This window comes from Drosophila obscura, unplaced genomic scaffold, assembly GCF_018151105.1.
Source record: "Drosophila obscura isolate BZ-5 IFL unplaced genomic scaffold, ASM1815110v1 contig_17, whole genome shotgun sequence".
Classification (NCBI taxonomy): Eukaryota; Metazoa; Arthropoda; class Insecta; order Diptera; family Drosophilidae; genus Drosophila; species Drosophila obscura.
The window spans coordinates 1,154,900-1,175,433 of NW_024542757.1; the positions used below are offsets into that span (position 1 = coordinate 1,154,900).

The following is a 20,534-nucleotide window of genomic DNA, read 5'->3' on the forward strand; positions in this document are numbered from 1 at the left end:
CAAGGCACATCCTTTCTTGTTTTTTGCATGTCGCTGCAGAATGTTTTGAACAATCGACCGACCGACCCCGAAACAATTAATAATCAGTCTGCGGATAATGAAAGCTTTTGCCAGCCGGTGCCGATGCCGATGCCGATGCCGCCGGCCAGGTGATTATTAAATGGCGGAGAAGTTTACACGGGACAACATGTTGGAATGGTGGAATGGTGGAATTTCGTTATGCATATTTGGGGGGGAGGGGTCACTCTGCCAGAAGATCAATGGATAATCCTTTGTTGAATGGCAACTGAGTGAACAGAACATGAACAATAACTTCGCTCTTATCACGACTTCAGGCAGCGCATAAACCTTGCAGATCGCAAAAAGCAATTTGAGATCAATTTGAAATCGAATGGAGCGCCATTGGAGAGCGCCCAACCGCGCAATTGTTTCACCGAAAAACTAATTTCTTGGCCTCAAACAAGTGCGAGACGGAGTGTATCTGACGGATCTTGGCGACGATTAGTTGTGCTCCTAATTATCGCATACAGGCGATAAGAGCCCCACAACCTTGAGACACATGACATGACATCTGCCAGATACAAGATACAAGATACAAGATACTTATGCAACAATCATTTGTGGGGGGGCGAAAGTAAAAAGTCAGTCGGCATATTTATTTGCACTGACGGGTGAGTATCTGCGCAATTGATTCGCCATCGAAATCAATAAACTCTGACAAAATGATGCCACAATTTGGGGCATAAATCAAACGCATTGTTGAAGCACCGCAATCGCTTCCTTGAAGACCCACGAGGGTCCATCTCCATCTCCCATTTATTTCTGTGTGGGAGATGAGGATAGGGATGAGGATGGTGGATGGTGGATGGGGGATGTGTTGCAACGCATCTGCTGCCTCACGAATCTCGGAATTTATGATTTTCTACTGATGTAATAATAATCATGCACAGCCCCCAGACGACAGGTGAAAAATTGTTACAATTTGATGGCTCTGCCAGTCACAACAACGTGACGCGCCACCCCACCACACACCCCTCCCCCTGCACTCTGCACACTGCGCTCTGCGCTCTTTGCCAATGCAATCCCTGCCTCTCTGGCCCACTGCTGTGGCTTGTGGGCCGCTGCTGCCTGTGCTACATGGGTTTCTGCTTTATGGGACTCTAAATTGTTTCTTTATAGCTGACTGCCTCTGCCTCAAGTGATGCTGCTGCCTCAGGTGATGCTGCTGCCTCAGGCGATGCCTCTGACTTACAGAGTTTTAGAATGTGTAGCTCGCTGGGCTAATTAGATATGCACGTATCGGCTGCACATTATTTATGGCTCTGGGGATGACTGCAGTTGGGACAGATCGCCGTCAGTGCTGTGAAAGAGTGCCGAAGGAGGGAACGAGAAGTATATCAATTTACATCGGGCATCGGTTGCCCAACCCATAGCCAAAGAGATGCATCAATGGACCCAGCCCACATCCGTGGAGATAGCCCCCGCTGAACCCTCGTACGTCGCCAGCACTCCAATGGGACGAGGTTCAGCTACACCAGGCGAAGGTCAGACCGACTGCTGAGAGTGCTGAGAGACATTCAATCATTCTGGCGGCCTTGTCGGCTGGTAGTCGCCGGCGGCTCCAGCTCCGGATCGCAACCCCGAAACGTGTTGGCTTCTGTGTGTGAAAATCAAACAATGATCGGGCACTGATCAGGCACTGGCCCCGCATAGGAGATGGATTACAAAAGGTTCTCGCAAAAGGTTCTCGATTGGATGCGTTGCCCCCCACTCCGGCAAGCTCCAAAACAGACAACAGACGGGGGCAAATATGTGCAAGTGTAGCGCAAAGATGGCATGCCACATGTGAGCGCTGTGAGCTCGAGTGGCAGCCACGCAGACGGAGAGACTTGAAAGTATCTATCTATCTATCTATCGTATCGCATCGTGTCTATGTATCTATCTATTAAGGCAAGCGCCGATGCAATTTTGGGGCTTCATCTTCGACTAGTAATCAAAAGTCGGGGACTCCACTTCCACTTGCCCGTACGAACATTGCTGCAACACGCAAGCAGCTCCACAAAAATGAGACGCCAAAGCAGATTAATTATGGAGCCAGAGCCAGAGCCAGTGCCAGAGGCTGAGGCTCTCAGTCTGAGCCGGCCCGACAGCCAGAAGGAAGCTTAGGAAGCAATCTTGGCTCAGTTTTTGGCGCAGGTGAATGTGCAGAATGTGCAGAGCCAGTGCCAGTGCCAGAGCCAGAGCCAGAGCCAGAAGTTGGGGGCAGGCCAGGCAGCGTCGTCTATTTGTTGAGTGTTTGACATATGATTTTTGCTAAATGAAAAATCTTTCGAGTCTCCTCCATCTCCATCTCCATCTCCATCACCAACTCCATCTCCAACTCGATGCTGGCAGAATTTTCGTAATGATTTCGGGGGCCTCTTGCGAAAAATCTTTTATTTGGCAGCAATTCTTTCACAACCCAAAATTCAAGGCAGATCAACGGATCTCCATCTCTGTATTTGTATCTGTATCTGTGGCTCTCCACCTGCCACAGCTTTAAGAGGCTGACGGGAAATCAATAAGCATAAATAAGATTAGAGCGGGAGCAGAGGCCTCCTCTTAGTGCTGCCCACTAAATAGCGCTTTAATTGGCACCCAGAACGAGCCGACGCTGGTGTCTGGGGTCTGCTGGCTGGTGGCAACAATGCCCTGCAATCCCATTGGTACATCGCTTGATTGCGGCGGCTATGACGAGGCAAGTCCAAATGCCTTTCGATTCAGCTGAAGGCAGAACGACAGGATCGGAGGGCATTGGCTGGCATTCTTCACATTTTTTGCTGTTCAACAGCAGAATGCAGAAGCTTCCTCTACACCCATGTTCCACCTATTCCCATGCCAATGCCAGCCCAGATAAAGAAACAGCCGAAACAGCAGAGCAATCAATTAGTTGAACTGAAATTGCTCTTGCATAAGGGGCAGCTTACTTTATTTAATTACATTCAATTAAGGGGGGGCTTGGTGTTGGTGTTGGTGTCTGCAGCCCCCTGGAAGGGTCTTCACTTTCTAACCACTGCTGTGGAGCAAGGCGGGTGGGGGGGGGGGGTCGCTGTCGTTGGAGTACTTTGGTGGCTGCGTAACCAAAAACCGAAACGCGAAACCAATCCAATTCAATTCAATCCAATCCAATCGCATCCCATCGAAGAGGAAAATCCAGAGTTGGGTTCGTGGCTGGCTCTTCTCTCTGCTGTCTTAGGTGGAATTTTTTTAGGTGGCTGTTGGCACAGCAGTCGACATCTCAAGTGCCCTAAACATTCACTTTTATCAACGAAATGCAGTCACCCAATTTCCTGCCGCTACTTGATACAGTTTTTGTGTGCCGACAAGGTCGTTTGTCGTTCAACGCTCAACGATCGACGATCGAGAGCCGCCTGCCTGTGTCTGTGTCTGTCTGTGTCCCCCTCCCCACTGCCCCACTGCCCCTAGCTTGTTGTTTATTTAGTGGGGCTTATGCAACCGACAAACACTACATATAACAATTGGTAAGGGTAATTGAAGTCTGAAGGGAGCAGACTGTCAGTCGGTCAGCAGCAGCTCCTCCTTCTCCTATGGGCTGTCGCTGCAATGTGCCTTGAACACTCTTACTTTTCACCCATCGATAAAGGTTTAGGGAAGACCCATCCATTCATCCTTAAGTGGGCCCCCAAAAGATACTTCAAGCTGTGTAAATACTTACCCTACGATTAATTACACTCGAGATCCAGGCCCACAGTTTGATGGCAAATTTCTTGGCGAGACTGCGGTCTTTGTGCGGCCTGCCCATGATAATTATCATAATAATGGAGCGTTAAATGGGGCAGGCGGCATCGCACATCGGCACCACATCGAAAGTGGCGCCAAAGGGCATGGCAGCCAAAAATAATGCGAATCTGTATCTGCATCTATTTATTGTGGCTTTCACAAAAGCCGCCGCCGCTGCTTCCATTTCAAGTGCTTCTCAAAAATAATCCGCTAAAAAGAGTGCCGAAGAGTGCGAGGAACGAGGAGCGAGGGACGCGTCAGAGGTGTCAATATGCAAATTGGCAAGGGACGATCCATGATTGATCATCCATCCATCTAGCTATTGGAGTAATTATGCATAGTAATTTATGCAGATTTGGTTAACTAATGCGAAACGGACAGACAGACAGACAGACAGACAGACAGACAACGGTGCGTATGCGTGACGTGACGTGGAGGCAGCATGGGAATTGGGTAAAGGTTGCTAATCCCCTCAGGAAAGGAGGCTAAGGTGATTTGCTCACACATAACAAAGTGCGGCAATCAAATTCTAGATCATAAATATGAGGAAGCAGCTTACTGCTCAGATCAGAGCCATTCCCAGCGCTGTTTAGACCCGCAATATCATTAACTCTGGCACATCCATCAACTCAGCCCCAGAGACTAGCAATTCATATGCACAGCGGGCGGTTCTATGGGGCCGAGTCGCGTCGCTCCCACTCTGGCGCATTCCCCAGTGCCGCGAAACTTCACACTTTGGCCATTAATTTGTCCAGAGTTGGCCAACACAACCGAACATCTCGCAGTGCTCATCTGCTTGACCAACCCTGTACCCTGTACCCCGTACCCTGTGCCCCCGTCCTGCCAACCCACTTAATGTACTTTTTATTTAAATTTGTTGCTAGACAAAAGAGGCAACCATTTGGCTGCACTCGACCCGACTCGACTCGAGTCGACTCGGGTCTGGCGGCGAATTCTTAGCAACAATTTGCTGCTCCAATTAAGCTCCAACAAGCACCGCTCCTGCCGCCGCTGCTGCTTCTGCTGCTGCGTCTTCTGGCCAAGCGTGAGTACATTCATCATGCGGTGATTTATGGCGCCCACGCCACTGCCATCGCCATCGACGCATGTGCTCACGTTTTGCCACAGAGCTGAAAAGAAGCAGCAGCAGCAGAAGCAGCAGCAGCGCGTGTGGGCAGCTCCTCAACCCCACTATCCAGCCGCAGCTTCAGCATCAGCATCAGCATTGTTATGCTCTGTTAGCCATTTCAGAAGCGTGTGGAAATTAAACGATGTGGCAAGACTCGAACAAATTGCTGCTGTGGGCGTTGGAGGTGCAACAGCAGCAGCAGAAGCAGAAGCAGCAGCAGCATCACTGGGAGTTCCGCTTGGAGCAGGTGCCAAAATCAAACCATATAAACCACATAAAACATAAATGAAGAAACCAAAGAATCCACCATCCACCATCCACCAAATGCACACACTCCAATGAGTTTATTAAGCTGCCACTAAACGCAGTAGCAACAACAACAACAACAACACAACAACAGCAACAGCCAAAAGAGAAGAAGCTGCAGCTGCGGCACAACGTTTGAGGCTGTCAGATGAGGAGGCACGTTGAGTGTTTTAATTACTCGTACAGCCAGTGCGATCAGTGGCTGCCACTGCCCCACTGCCACTGCCACCGACTGGCAACTGTATCTGAATTTGTTTGATTTACGCGTGGTCATTAGCCATTGCCAAGTGGTCTCCGATCTCCGGTCTCCGCTTTCTGGTCTCTGGTCTGGGCCTCTTTGGTCCGCCTGTCGCGAAATGTCAAAAGGTTAATTGGATTGTGGCAGCCATGGCAGCCATGGCAGCCACGGAGCTGCCGCAGAAGCCGGACGCAGTTAAGAATCTCGTTGAGGCATGGAATGCCTGTGCACTGGCAGAATGGATACTTAGAGAGGCCACCACAAATGGTCAATGGTCGCGTGGAGACCAGTGAAGGAAATGCACTCAAGTATGGCAGTTTACTTCAAGGAAGTTCGCTATTATGTAACATAAGTCGATGTTTCTCCATGCACAGCCAATCAGCTAATCTTTATTTTATGTCTATTGTTATATTTTATTAAAGGTTCAAATTGGTTTTGATGCAAACAAAAAGATTTTTACAAAATATGTAAGTGGACAATTTCCGTGATCTTTCAGTTCGGTTTGTTGCAAGATTTTAGTATGAATTTGAAGACAAATAAATACTGATCAATAGGGGGTTTATCACAGACTCACAGTATCGGTATTGTACTCCCCGATCTAGTCCCATTTGATCTCAGAGTTTCAGCGGCCACTGCATGAACTAAATAATATTCAAAGAAAGTTTGGAAAAATGTTGCATACTTTAACGTTTAAAACAAACCTACAACAACAACAAATTGCAACAAACTAGAACTACAATAAATGGCAAAAACTTGCCCGCGACTCGCAGAAGACTTGCAAACTTCCCTGTTAATCAGAGGACTTCCAACCGTATCTGATCCCCTAGTCGGGACTTACCATGGATCAGAAATACTTCTCGCATCATTAGGAACTGCTTCGGACTACATTTGTTTGGGGCACTAATCACTAATCAAAACTCGTTTGGACTACTTTTTGGACGGACCCCTTGGGGGCAATTTGTGGCCTTATCCCAAAGTCGGCAATCGGCATCTCATCAGCAATCGTCGCTTGTCGAAATCCAATCAACGCCGCTAATGCTCGCCAGACATGCAACCAGCCAGCGATGGCAGTGATCTGGGAGATGTGTTCATTTTGGCCGCCACTCCATGCAGCGGACAGCCTGGGAATCCAAGTCCACTAAGATTTTGATGGATGTCAGCGCGCCCACCCGATCGGCAGCTTCACACATTGAGTTATCGCGGCGTCCACGAGCATCTCTCTATCAGCAAGAGACGCTTTTGGATGTGCATTAAATATGAGTTGGCTTGGGACGTTCCACTGGCTTAAGTGACAGCCGAATTGTTGTTGTAGTTGATACACCTACCTGAGCATCATCTCTCTCTCTGCCTCTCTGCCCTGCTGATCCCCACTTCATCCCCACCATCTGAATCTCATGGATTCCACGCTGCTCTTTTATGGCTCGTAACTGTAGTCGATTAAAATTCCACAAAATTGTTGAATGTTAATCGCTCATTGTTTAAGGGGGCGCACAGAATTAAATTGTTTGCTTTTTTGCGACTTTTTTGACATATAGCAGATGCTTTGGCTGTTGTTGCTGTCGCCTTTCAAGCTGCCGCCGCCAAGAACTGAGTGCATTTTGAGTGTACTCATAGTTTGTGCTGTGCATTGCTGCATTTTTAATTGCATTGCCCCCCACCCACCCCGCCGATGGCAATCAGACAAAGACAAGTTAATTAAAACCCGCAACAGAGTGGGGAAGACTTTGCAGCTCATGGCCTATGGATATACATGGAAAGAGAACACAGCCTGTACTTTCATATAAAATTGTTTTATACAAGGAATCGTTTCACAAAATAAAGACTGAATCTGTGTTGAAAGTTTAACCGCTGCACCAGGTTAGCGTTGTGGAGGGAATGTTAGATGGAGTGTTTCGTGGTTGGGAGAGTTGGGGAGGTCTCAGAATTCGCCGTTTCCATACTGTTTGATCTTGAGCAGGTCGCAGGAGAACTGGAAGAACTGCTCGCACTTGGCTGGCTTCCTGGCGTCCGGATGGAAGGGACCCTTGCCGCCATTGCTCAGATAGGTGCCGCCCTGGCCCTCGATCGAGGGATCGATGGCTGCAAACACCACCGTGCGCGAGCCCCGCTCGGGCGTCTTGAAGAAGAGTTTCTTGAACACGGGCACCGATGTGGTGGCCGAGTGCTCGAACAGATCCGTGTCCACAATGCCCGGATGCACCACATTCACCTGCACATGCGCCTTCTCTGCATCGAGCAGGGTCTGCAGGTGGCGGGTGTAGAGGATCTGGGCCAGTTTTGACTGGCTGTACGCCGCTCCCGGATAGTATTGATGGCTGTGGAGTAGAACAAACGCCAAGTGAGTGGAGAGCCAGCAAATAGGGGCGAATGATTCACTCACTTTCCGTTGATGTCCTTGTAGTTGATGCGTCCAATGAGGTTCACGCAGGAGCTCACATTCACGATCCTCGCATTCTTTCCCGGCTTGCCGGCCGCCTTCAGACGGGGCAGCAGCAGGTGGCTGAGCAGGAAGTGGCCCAGGTAATTTGTGGCAAAGTGCGACTCGTAGCCATCGGCGGTGAGCTTGAAGGGGGCGAACATAATGCCGGCATTGTTCAGCAGCAGATCGATCTTTGTGTACCGCTCCTTGATGCGCTCAGCGAAGGCTTGCACCGATTTCAGATCGCCCACGTCCAGCTGCTCGCATATCAGCTTGCCCTTGGTCTCCTTCAGATCGACTATAGCTCCGACGGCGGCTTCGGCGCTTTTGGGATCGCGAACACCTGCAAATGATATTCAAATCAATGAAATATATATATATGTATATATAATCAATGAAATATTAAATATTTAACTGGTAAACATTTAAGGGCTTTTAATTGAGCTTTTAATTAAAGCTTATTTGTTGTTTTTTTTCCCTATTAAATGTTGAAAAAATACCATATGAAAATTACAAAAATTGTACTTGAAAAACAGAACAAAAATTCGCTTCTCATCGGAAATTAAATGAAATGCGACAAGTAAAGTAACTCTACATGGCAGCTACACACATAAGCGACATCTGGCGACGAAACATGCAAGCATGAGCCATGTATCATGTAGCAAACATGTACCAGGCATGTAGAGAGTATATTTGGGGCCGAACTGAAGTTAACGAACTCTTATCGCCACAACTCCGTCCACTGCGATCCGATCGTGATCGGAGTTGGAAGTTGAAGAAGTAGATAAAGAACTCATGAGCATGGGTCACGTTTTGCCCAGCGGATGGACAAGGCTGGGGGCAGTCGTTCGGTGCGATGGCGATGGGAATTCGATTTCTGTTCTCCTTTGGACTTGGCCATTCCGGGCACGTGCCCCCGGCTGCATTAAATGTTGCCAGAATGTATAATTATCCACTCGGGAAACACTGACTGGTTAATGGTAATGTCCAACACCGGTTCCCGTACCACTGGGCACAAAGATCGCGAATGGTAAACTTACCCATGACGACAGTCATGTCGCAGGCCAGCAGCTTCTCCACAATCCGCAGTCCAATGCCGCGGTTGCCTCCAGTGATGACAGCGATGCGGTCGGGCTGCTTATAAAGTGCTTTAATGGATAATGTTCACAATTAATTTCAGTCCGATAAGCATCTTAATCTTTGGAGTATTCAATGTCCACTGGCTTACCCACACGATCCCGCGCCGCATAGTGTGCGTCGTGGATGAGGCCCACAATGCCCAAGTACTGATACCGGAACTCCGTCTTCCACTCGAACCATGACTTGGGGAACTCCTTGGTCGTCTTCGAGAAGAGGAAACCACACACCAGCAGCCCCACGAAGAAGAGCCAAAACAATGCGACCAGCATGATGCCTAGGGGAGAGAGATTCCAGATAAGGATTGGAAGAGCTACGTCTTGCGGGCAAAGGTCGTGGCGGCGCTGATAAGGGGAACAGAACTAAGTTTGGGTTGTCACACGGCCGATTTGCCATTAGCCAGTGCCATTACTGGGGCAATTATCAATATTGACGAGTCAATTCGTCTCGAGTGCACTTTGCGACACTCTTAACCTGAGTCAGCAACAATTTCATGAGCCACACAGCAAGGGAAGGGTATACGTATGTGGTCTGAGTGAGTTGAGAGTTGGTTTTATTGTGAGCATATGGACAAGTGACCCACAAATGATATTCTGCTGATATGTGCCCTATTTCAAGCCATACTATCTGGTATCTTGGAGCTGTTTTTGAGTTAATATTGAATCGATGGAGCCAGAGTATTCAACCATCTTTGTGGCTCTCTTGCTGCTCTTCCACCTGAGATTCGTCGTGTGTGTGTTTGCCTAACAATTGAGCTCGATTGTTAGTTCTGTATATCAATGGAGCCCGACACATTGCATCATTATAACTAAGTAAGTGTATAGTACATACATATGTGTATGTACATTGTACATCTATTTGAATATTTACGATGCAAGTTGCCCTCTGACTGCAGTTGGGCGCAGGCGTAATTGTTTAGCCAGCTGCGAGAGCTATTAAATTAATTAGTCACAGCTAGAAAGATACTAAATATTTAGTCGTTATGTCCGGAGACTTTGTCGCAGGTAGAGAGGACCGAACTGTCTCTGCCCGTCTGTCTGTCTGTCTGTCTGTGAGTTTGAGTGTGTGTGAATGCTCGTTAAATGCAAATTAAAATGCCAAACAGCGGTAACAGAAAACAACAAAGAATGAAAGTTGAAGAACCAGAGCTAGAGATAGCCAACCAATGATCGGGGCCAAAAGAGTGACTACTCGTATGGGGCCAGAGCCAAAAAAAAAAAGAAGATTGAAGCGCTAAGCAGAAGTGGTGGGGGGGGAGAGGGGCCCAGGCCCAGCGACCTGTCTACGTATGACTCTGACTGACTCTCTACGAACGTGCGCCTCGTCTCTTTTTGACTTCTGTCAACAAAACGCAAAAGCTTAGCAGTTTTATTGTTGCAACTTGGATGGTTAACTTTCTATTTCCATGACTGCGGTTCGTGTCCCCCTGCCCTTGGCGGTTCACGTAGCGTCTTCTATGTCGAAACAAAAGGAAATGCACTTGCCTTTGCCTCTGTGAATACCGAAACGTGTCTATGCTAATATTGACACCCTTTTATTCAATTAAAGGTTGGGTTTGGCTGCCTTGAAGATTTCAATTTCTATCTCACGATTTCGAGAACCGGTTTCCGCACTGGCCCTTGGGAGTCACAACCGCACCGCGAGAAATTCAAAAGCGAACTGTAAGCTTTAAATGCGCGCCTTTCCGTATAGAACTTGATTCGTCTTGTCACTATTTTTTTTTTGTGGGTTCAGCCAGCAGGTGCATACGTAGGTGCCGGCTGACCTGGGGCCCGCAGAACAGCTGATGACATGCTTTGATACGGGTGCGCGCTGGCACCTGGTTGAAGCTCCAATGCACTCACCTTAACAAATACTCGGCCAAGGCACTTAACTTTAAGTTTAATTGAAAAAACTGCCAAAAAGCGTATTTTTGGTAGAGACAGTGTGGCCGCGGATTTATATCTAAAATATACCACCTTGAACCTCAGAAATATACAGTAAATATACTAAATATTTCGAAAAGTATGTATAGTACCGTAAACGGTCACACCTGTTGCATCTTCGTGCTCGCTGGTGATGGAAGTTCTTCGATAGTCATTTATATTATGTATATAAAAAAGTCGTTACTTTTGCTAGCTGTTTTGAATTTATTTATTGAACGGAAATCGTTTACGGTGCATTTAAAGTGTAACGGAAAAGATATTATTACAATTTAGGTTATAATACATCGATACCAGCTATTAACTAATTTTGTCTTTATATATGTAAGTAGTTGTGTTTACATTTAGTAAGAACGAAACGGAAGCTGAAGCTAAGTAAAAATCGAAATCTAAATATATGTTTCGTACAAGTGTAATTTTTTGATTTGATTAAGTTTCGGTTAACTCATACGATTGGGGTTTTAAGATATAGTGTGTGTGTGTGCCAGTGTGTATGGGTGTTCAGGGTGTATTCATATATTATTCAATTGATTCGTGTATTGTGTATTGTGTGGGGGTGTCTTCTGTCTAGGTGCTTACTAAAAGAATATAATATTACTGTGTGGAAAGGATTTAAAATTTAAAATCGGAACTCTAAGTTGCAGCTGCTGTGTCGGGGTCCTTCTCTGTCTCCTCGGTACTTGCAGCGACAGCCTTAGGCTCCTTTAACCGTCAATTCTCCACGGACATGTTGCCGATGTCGTCGTTGATGGACAGCACCTGGCCGATAAAGTTCTGATCGGTGACCACCTCGGCCAGGGCCTTGCACAGCTCCGTGAGCTCCTGCAACGGCATCTTCAGCTGCGGTGCCAGCTTCCCCAAATGGTGGCTAATGGTGTCTGGCAGCTGTGGGAGATTGGACATTGGAATGAGGGCTTCCATAATGCATTCGGTCTGACGGTACGTACCTTGCCTTTGCCCACTTTGAAGCCGCTGAACATGAGCTTCGTCCGCACGCGCTGCTCGTTGGGTCCGTCGTAGAAGATGGTCAGATACGACTCCTGCACATTGGCCACCAGCGGGAAGTAGAGGCCCGCATACACCTGGCCCTTGGCATCGCGCGAGAGCAGCGACCGGAAGTTGTACACCAGATTGCGGCGCACGGTCACATCGATGGCCGTGATGTACTCCTGGGCGACGTAGACCAGCGAGGTCTTGAAGCTGCTCTTCTCGCCGCGTATCTCGCGCTCCTTCCACTCCACAAACTTGCCGCTGTGCTGGCTGTACGCGTAGCAGTAGTCCCGCTGCAGATGCGGCTCCTTCGACTGAGTGAACCAGCCTGGAAAGGAAGAAACTTAGTGATCTGCAGTGCTGCATCTCTGTAGGTTAGACTAACCGGTGTGTGGATAGCTCTGGTCCTGCATTACGGTGATCGCACGGCTCACGTGGTATCCCGGATCGAGAATCATGACGCCCCGACGCTCGCCAATGGCTATGCGCATGGCCACCATGACGTGCTCCTTCTCCACGGCCGCATCGGCCGAGTTCAGGCCGTACTCCTCGTCCAACTGGACGTAATCGTTGCAGTCCATCACCTGCTCCTCGCAGGACACCACATACAAGTACTGCGCCAGCACCGGGAACATCTGCACCATCCTGGCCATGATCTCAAAGGCCAGCGAGACGCACATGTGGTGCCGTCGATTGATGGGCACGTCGTAGAACTGGAAGAAGCTGCGCAGGTCCGAGCGACGGGTGCGCTTGAAGCTGCGGTAGAAGTCCACAAATAGGTTGACCGTGTTGTAGTGCGTCTCCTCCAGCATGCGCTGCAGCGTGGTCTCCACAATTCCGTTGAGCTCCTCGTACTGCCACACGTTGTCGAAGATCAGGGTCCCCTTGCTGGCCTCGCCCTCGCCGTCGCCGCTGGCCCAGTCGGGCAGTGGCAGCGGATGACCCAAGGGCCACACTCCGTTGATCTGGTTGAAGGCGCTCAGGTCGTAGCCGTCGGCGACGGCCCAATCTGAGCCGCCGAGCGAGTGCTGGTCCTCCGGGAGGAACGGTTGCTGTCTGGCAAGCAGCTGCCGGATGTCGGAGTAGCGCTCCGATCCATCCACCGATGTCAGGTCGGCGGTTGGCAGCCACTGTAGCACCTCGTCATCCTCGTAATCGTCCTCACTCGAGGTGGAGGGCGTTCGACGGACCGTGCCAGTGCCTCTTGCCGTCCCCGATTGATCATGTGCGAAGGACGACTTCGTAGTCAGTCCCATTCCACGCACCGCATCCGCCAGCCGCTGGTCTTCCTCCTGCTGGGAGTCAGAATCCGTGCCAGCGCAGGCGGCGGCACCCTCCTCGGCAGCATCGACATCCCCATCGACGGGTATCGATGCTGCTCCATCCTTGCCGTGGGCAGCGGCGAGTCAACTTGGCCACTCGGAGCCCCAGCGGCCCACGGTGGGCACGTAGCCACTTTCACAGTCATTGAATGTTGCTTCTAGTTGAATGTTGGCGACTTGTCGCGTTGCGTTGGCGCTCGGATTCAAAGGTTCGGTCGCCTGGATGGCAGCGATGGTTGCTCCAGCTCCAAGACTGTACAGACTAATCCGGCCCTGCGCTCGGTTGAACAGGAGCTCCGGCTCGTCTCCAAATTTCGTTGTTGGTTGAGACTGATCTGTTAAGGGGCATGGAAATAATAAACGAAATGTGAGTAAAGCAGAGCAAAGACCCTTGACCCGTGGACTTATCGAACGATGCCTGCCTGCCTGCTCTCAGTGTTTCAGCCCACACCTAATCAGCTTTCTCGCAGGTAGATTTCAATGATTCCCGTTGGTGAAACGGGGATCGCAATCTCCATTGACGTAACATGCCCTCGGGGCTACAGTCAGTCTTCAGGGTGCAATAAACAGTTGCCAGACCAATAAATGAAGTGGACGAGTCTCTATGTATGTATGGGTTGGGGCCTTATCAACTCGAGGCAGGATGTGGGCGGGCCGGGGCGGGCGGGGCGGGGTAGTTTAGTATGTCGTTTAAGTGCTGATAACTCACTAAACTAAGTGTGAGCTAGCAGCAAAATTAAACACAAAGAACACTCATGGGGCGGTGCCGGATCGGGCACGGGGCACGGGGCACGTGCCCTGGCCTGGCCTAGTCACATTTGCATCCATGTGAATTTCTGGATGTTTTGGGCACATCGCCCCACCCCACCCCATCTTCGTCATGCGCTAATATCTAGCTTGTTTTTCGGTCGAATTTTTATGATTAGAGAACGAACATTTTGCGTCGTTGATTCTGTGAATTTCTTTGTGTGTAATATGATTCAGTTGCTGGGGGGATTTTTAGTCTGTACTATGTGGCATTGTGATCGTTGCTAAATGTTTTTTACAGCACGCAAAATTGTTGTTAATTTACTGGTGAAATCATGGCCAGGCAATTGTGCGAAGGTCTGGGCTCCTCTTGGCAGCCTCACAAGATCTGAGAATTCTATTTTGTAGGCATGTGCAGCCAGACACTTGACTAGCTAATTAGGGCTACTTACTACTAGAATTTGCCACAGTTTTCCTTTATTTAATTTATTGAATCAATTTACTTACCCATACAATGGCCTAAAGCCCAATGAACAAGATTGTGGTTTTCCTTTGTTAGATGTTCCCTCGAACAAACTCTGGTATCACGCGGCGCTGCTTCGGCTTCAGTGGCTTTTGCGGCTCCAATTGGCTCTGGGCAACTGTTGCGCTCTGGGGCAGGCCTCAAACGTTTGGGAAATGTAACAAAACAAGGGGGTAACACGAACTAAAGGCAAACAACTTGCTGTTGTTTGATTTGTTTGCTGTCTTTGAGTTTTCTGTTTCTGTTTCTGTTTCTGTTTGTTTGCTTTTTGTTTTGATCTCTCTCTCTGTCTCTGGTTTTGATTTATAGCTGTTGCCTTTTTGCCTGTTCAATGCAGGTCCGAGTTTTTTAACGATATTGGCGAATTAATCGACATCGAAGTGGATTTTATTCAACACGTTTTATGCTTGACCTGGTCCACAGACACTAGTATGTATACATATGTACGTATACGTATCTTGCCTTTGGTTATAATATGCACTTGCACTTGGCTATTTTCGTAGCTGATTTTGCTTTCCGAGCGACTCGACTGCTGTTCCGTTGGCGCTGAGATGCGAAAACCGAATGAGAGTCGAGGGCGGCCCTGCTTATATATATAAAAAAAAATCCGATCGCAATTGTTATTGTTGCCCCGATTTGACTACGAAGTGTGTGGAGGTAAACGGTAAACGTTAGCGTCGCCCGAGCAGAGCAGAGCAGAGCAGCGACTGCAGCTGACCCTGTTACTGTTGTTGCTATGTTGCTGTTATTGCCGCGGTATTTGTTTGTTTTTTTGTTTATTGGCGACAACAAAATATTTCAATTTATGACGCAAAAAAAGCTTAAAAATTCCACAAACCCTGGGCCCCGATAAGGGGAACGCGACTTATGTTTTGCTCCGTAACTTCGTGTTCGAGTTGTATTTGTTTGTGGGGCGATTATAATTGTTTTTACACGACAATTTGGGGCTAGACGCGTGTTGGGATAGGATCTGGGACCACCTTTGTGGTGGGGCAACGCTGGGCTCCTTTCCTTCTGCAAAGAGAAAAGTGAAAGATGAAAAATGAATTATGGCAAAAAAGATCATCAAATAAAATCATCGTACAGCGCTGAATCATCTAATTAAATGAAACTGTTTACTATGATTTCAGCAGCTCTTATCTAAATCCCAGTCAACGCTTGTTTATGCTCCTCCAGTTTATTTATATAGCTCACGTTGTGTCACCCACCGCCCTACCCCCCTCGTATTTTATAACTCGTTGAGTGGAAAATTTGCCATTCCATGGGTCGTGTGTGTAACCCTTGGCAATGGTAAATCTGATTGGACGCCCTTCCTCAGGCACGGAAGATGGCATTACATTGATTATGGCATGCCAGAGTGGGTGGCATACACCTATTGTAATGCGCATTAGCAACGCCCGCTGGCAGCCAGTGGAGCGGTGGCAACGTGAGCACCTTGAGAGGCAACAAGTTATAGCAAGGGAAGCCTGTGCTGGCGCAAGGATTTGCCCCACGTAATAGGTCCCTTGATTCGCACAGCCACAGCCGCAGCCAACATGTAATTAGTGTCACGAACTAATTGGCAAATAGGGCGCCAACTGCCCATCCATTTAGACATATGTATATATATATGTATATATATTTATACTTGTTATATATTCTTAGGCCTAGATCACATTTGGTCGAGGCCAGGGCCCCACCAGATACATAGAACAATGACCAGCAGCCTTTGCACTCTTGTTTACAGTCTGCCATGCCATGTACTCCCGCTCGTAGGCCCCATTTTTATATATGTATGTACTTATTTGTGTACATAGCTGCCATATAGTTGAGATTTTAATTTTTGCGCCGTAATGCAATTTTTCTGGTGTTTGCCGAGATGTAAAAATGTAGACAAACATTTCTTGTGATGGTGCAATTTGATGGCGAGCATTTTGCACTGTCCAAGGTCAGGCGTTGGATCCCACTCGTAACTACGAGTATATTTGCATAAGCCGCAAGTAATCGAAACAGTAGTAGAGTACTCGCGGAGTCGGTGCTGCCTTGCTTAATTTGGAAACAAAACAACAAAGAGATAAACTCCGCAAAGTGACAACTATTAGGAGGGCAGCAGCAGCTTATGCATAGACAAACCCCATTAAATATGTTTTTATTAATTAATTACTGCACACGATGCGTAAAAGGAGCTCAGGGCTGTCTTGGGGGTGACATTTATGTGTCGAGCAGAAGTTGCTGCTGCACAAAACGGAAGCCAAAGATGAAAGGTCGCGCAACCAGTGGCAAATTAGCTTCGCATTCCGCATTGACGTCAGAGTGAAATGGGAGCAACAGAAACGGAAACCTTGGCTGTGATGGAATTGGCTTATCCCAGTTTCCCGAACGGCGATTCTTCCATCGAAACTAGTTCAATGTCGCCAAATGTGGCCTGACGTCATTGTACAGACCTGTGGCCCATTCCGCTGACTCAGCCTCAAGCCGGCCGGCACCTGGGATGGGTGTCGGGGCGGGTTTGGAGGTCAGGTTGCCCCTCCCCTTTGACCCGGCCCATTCCAGTCCAGTGGCTGACTCAGGCCACGTGTCATATGTAGACTGTCTCGTGTCTGTGAATTTGTAAACAAATTCGTATCCGTGGCTACGTGGATGGGCCTTTGAAAATCAAAACAACAGAAGACCGAAGCGCAGACGCTGGAAATCTCCGGAATTTTCCAGAAGGAAATGGCAATGACTTTTGGCCAAACATATGTGCTTTGGCATAGAAACAATGTGCAACGGTTCTCACTGTATAACTGGACAGCCCATTAAATATTGAAATCCCCTTAGTACATGTCCTACTTTTTGAAAATAAAACTCGTTCCAATGCACCCTTTTGTAGCACAGCAGTGTAAGAATCGCCCGCAGACAAAGAATGCCAACGGTTCGTTACACTGAAGGTCAATTAATTGGGCACGCTCCAACGTTCACAGTGTGAGGTATACTTCTGGGTATTTTTCTATTCTACTCTTGCTCAGACTATTGTAACAGATCGACATCTGTTACTTCTCCAATATTAATTAATGAATTAGTAAAATATAAACCACAATTGCCACTATAATGGGATGACACTGTATGTATTGGGGGTCCTGCTTTTGCGCACTTTTATCGAATCCGCTTATTTCTTTGTTGTCTGTTCGGGTCGCATCTGGCAGGTGTTGCCTTGGCAACGCAAATTGGCCCAGTCCAGTCGTAAAATCGATAGAGTAACTTCACAGAAAGTACTTTATTGTGGGGATTACTTACCGTTTTGATTGGTTCTCGAAGGCGAACAGAACAACACTCGCACGAACACACGCAAAATTCAATCGCCGCCTGCCGGTCGTTGGTCAGGGGGAGAGGTCGAGTCGAAAGTCCACCGCCTTACAGCTTTTTACTCCAATTGTAGGAACCGTTGTAGTAAAATAAAATCAATATAATCATTTTAGTGTGCATGTGCATATTGAGGACAGTCATTGCACAACAGTAAGGCACGATTGCACTTTCCGCAAAGGATTCTTGTTGTGGTCTTTCAACCAATTTGATGACGAAACTCGGATAAATTAGTTTTTATGCCTTCTCTTGCGTTTGTGTGGCATTTAAGGTGCGGCGACAGAATGCGAACTCCGCGAAACGAAGAATTCTAGAACTCGAGGGACTTCCGGGCAAATATATAAATATATCCCTTCAATTATTTCCTTGAGAGCAAGGATGTCCGCACGATAAGTTGGAATCGGATCTATCGATAAAATATACCATATATACCACTAAATGGCTGAAATATACTACATTATATGCGGATATACCGTAAATACACTTTCAACGCGACTTGCATACCATCAATATACCAGAAAATATACTAGTACTATGTGGCACAAGGCGCGCCATTTGAAATTGATCAGCCTTGTGTAATTTGTCAGTTGAATTTGAATACATTCTGAAATCCAAAAATATGTGGTGCATGCAAACATGTTAATGCGAAGTCGGAGTCACAGCAACGTCAGAGTTCCACTAATGGTAATGGTAATGATTGTGTCAGGCCTGCACCAAGTGTGTGGCACTGACGGACGAACTGGTGGCAATGAAGCTTCTTTGATCTTGCAAAAGCTGCGGCGAGATCAAGATGACTGGCTTGCCTCGCCGCCGTTTAATGTCAGAAAACCAGTAGAGAGGACCGAGAGCTTGTTCCAGCAGCTCGAGGAATTCGATCGATTAGATGATACGAAAGAATCCGCACCTGCGAAGGACATTGAATCCATCTGGGGCTTCGGTCTCAAATCGAGCCCCGCCCAGAGGTTGGAGGAGAAACCGAAAGAGACGAGGCTGAACTACTTGCTTAACTATTCAAGTGCAAAGGAAGTTCCGATGGGGCCGGCGATGAAGCACGAGAGCGCGCAGCAGCGGGAGCAACTGGAACAGCGTCACCGGCAAATGGAGCACTTCAAGAACGCTGCTGCCGATCTGGCGTTTGAGCGAATGATGAACATGCAGAGAGAACGGACCGAGGGCGCAAAGTCTGTGTTTCTTCCCCTGTTTTCCGCTGCAAAACCTTCTGGGGCAGGACCTCTGGCCAAACCCGTTCCTGCAAAACCCTCAAATGGAAAGTTCCATCCCATGTTTTCCGCTGAAAAACCTCCTGCGGCGTGGCCTTCTCTGGCCAAACCTGTTGCAGCAAAGCACCCAATTGGAAAGATCTTTCCCCTATTTCCCGCAGCAAACCCTTCTGGGGCGAGGCCTTCTTGGGTCAAAACTGTTCCGGCAAAACCCACAAATGGAAAGATGCCCCCGCCTTGGTCGCCAGCGTCGCCCCGTCCAGGCACCTGTCCGGCAACGACTTTTCGGCCACCTACAACAACAAAACCTCGCTTCGGGGACTCCGCCAAGTCTAAGCCTAAGCCCAGCCAACCCCAAAAGGGCCCACCCAAACCGTTGACGCCGCCGTCCAGGGCAAAGTGCAAGCACGGTAAGCAAAAGAAGAAGAAGCCGCAGGTTAGTGCATCCTCAGCAATGCGGCTCGAGCAAATGATCCTGGCCATGAAGCAGCATGCCCTGTCCATCCTCAAGAACCTGAACTACCTGGAAATGGAGGTGCTCAGCCAATCGCCAAACACCTGTTCTCGTCACCAGTCGAAGGGGAAAGGAAATGGCGCCATTCCGAAGAAGAAAACAAAAACCGGCGAGCGGCTGGACAGACCCACACAACCGTCCAGGGCACAGTCGAAGCTTCATCGTGGCTTTTTCTTCGGCATTCGACCGGCGAACGCCAAGGAGAGATTGACAGACTTGGCCGCCGCTCGTGAAGAGGAGCTCAAGCTCAGGGGAAAGGTGTGGCGCGAGCACCTCCAACGACTGATGGCCAGAAAGCGGCCCTTCTTTAAGCCAAAGCGGTACGAGGAAGCCCCAGCCGCAGCCGCTCGTCTAGAGCCCGTAGAACCAAAGTCCGCCGTCGACACGCAACTCAACCTCAAGTCGCTGAGTATGCTGCTGAAGTCGCGACCAACTTCAGCTCCATCACAGTCCGTGGAAGATCCTGCTGGTCGCATGCCAGTGTCCTCTGGAATCAATCCCATCCAGGCCAAGCAGCTGAAGACCACCGAGCACCATCCCACGCGGAGGAGGAAAAAGAAGAAGAAAATGATGTTAGCTCTACGGCCGACTGATAACCAAATGCGAGGTTGAGCAACCTTTATTTAGTTTTGTTTGTTAATAAATATATATTTTTTTTATATTTTATTTAAAATTCACGCCATTTTTTTCGATCAACAAATAGAACGTTAGCTTAGCCCATTGTCGACCAGGGGGAATTTAATTATTATGAAACTTTAAACATTTTAGATGAAAGATATCACGCTCATTTTTATTTTGTGAGTAAAGAAGAGGATAGAGCTATAAGGAGCATTTACAAACAGTATTATTTTCCACGGCTTAATTGAAGGTGTTCGCCTATTTGAATACAGAGGGTTAAGTGCGCTGTCCGTTTTTTCTTCGGTATATTTAGAAAATAATATGGTATATTTTGGTCAGACGGTATAT

At 48.2% G+C, this 20,534-nt stretch overlaps 3 protein-coding genes across 4 annotated transcripts; 1 reads left to right on the top strand and 2 right to left on the bottom strand.

Moving 5' to 3' along the window:
* Window positions 1-7,224: 7,224 nt before the first annotated feature.
* On the bottom strand, window positions 7,225-10,941 carry LOC111075529 (dehydrogenase/reductase SDR family member on chromosome X). 2 transcript variants are annotated; one of them, XM_041592043.1, is made up of 5 exons: window positions 10,854-10,941; window positions 9,101-9,286; window positions 8,913-9,020; window positions 7,834-8,215; window positions 7,225-7,768 (listed from the first exon to the last, which is right to left on the bottom strand). In XM_041592043.1, the coding sequence occupies exons 2-5, from the start codon at window positions 9,279-9,281 to the stop codon at window positions 7,372-7,374; spliced, it is 1,068 nt and encodes a 355-aa protein (XP_041447977.1). In that variant the 5' UTR covers window positions 9,282-9,286; window positions 10,854-10,941; the 3' UTR covers window positions 7,225-7,371. The 2 variants fall into 2 exon arrangements, with proteins under 2 accessions (XP_041447977.1, XP_022224562.2); XM_022368870.2 differs by lacking the exon at window positions 10,854-10,941 and adding an exon at window positions 10,494-10,684.
* A 177-nt stretch (window positions 10,942-11,118) lies between these two features.
* On the bottom strand, window positions 11,119-15,220 carry LOC111075544. Its single transcript, XM_022368890.2, has 4 exons — window positions 14,498-15,220; window positions 12,307-13,578; window positions 11,879-12,249; window positions 11,119-11,816 (listed from the first exon to the last, which is right to left on the bottom strand). The coding sequence occupies exons 2-4, from the start codon at window positions 13,175-13,177 to the stop codon at window positions 11,643-11,645; spliced, it is 1,416 nt and encodes a 471-aa protein (XP_022224582.2). The 5' UTR covers window positions 13,178-13,578; window positions 14,498-15,220; the 3' UTR covers window positions 11,119-11,642.
* A 3,191-nt stretch (window positions 15,221-18,411) lies between these two features.
* Window positions 18,412-20,189, top strand: LOC111081467 (protein piccolo). Its single transcript, XM_022377535.2, has one exon. The coding sequence runs from the start codon at window positions 18,471-18,473 to the stop codon at window positions 20,178-20,180; it is 1,710 nt and encodes a 569-aa protein (XP_022233227.2). The 5' UTR covers window positions 18,412-18,470; the 3' UTR covers window positions 20,181-20,189.
* The last annotated feature ends 345 nt before the right edge of the window (window positions 20,190-20,534 follow it).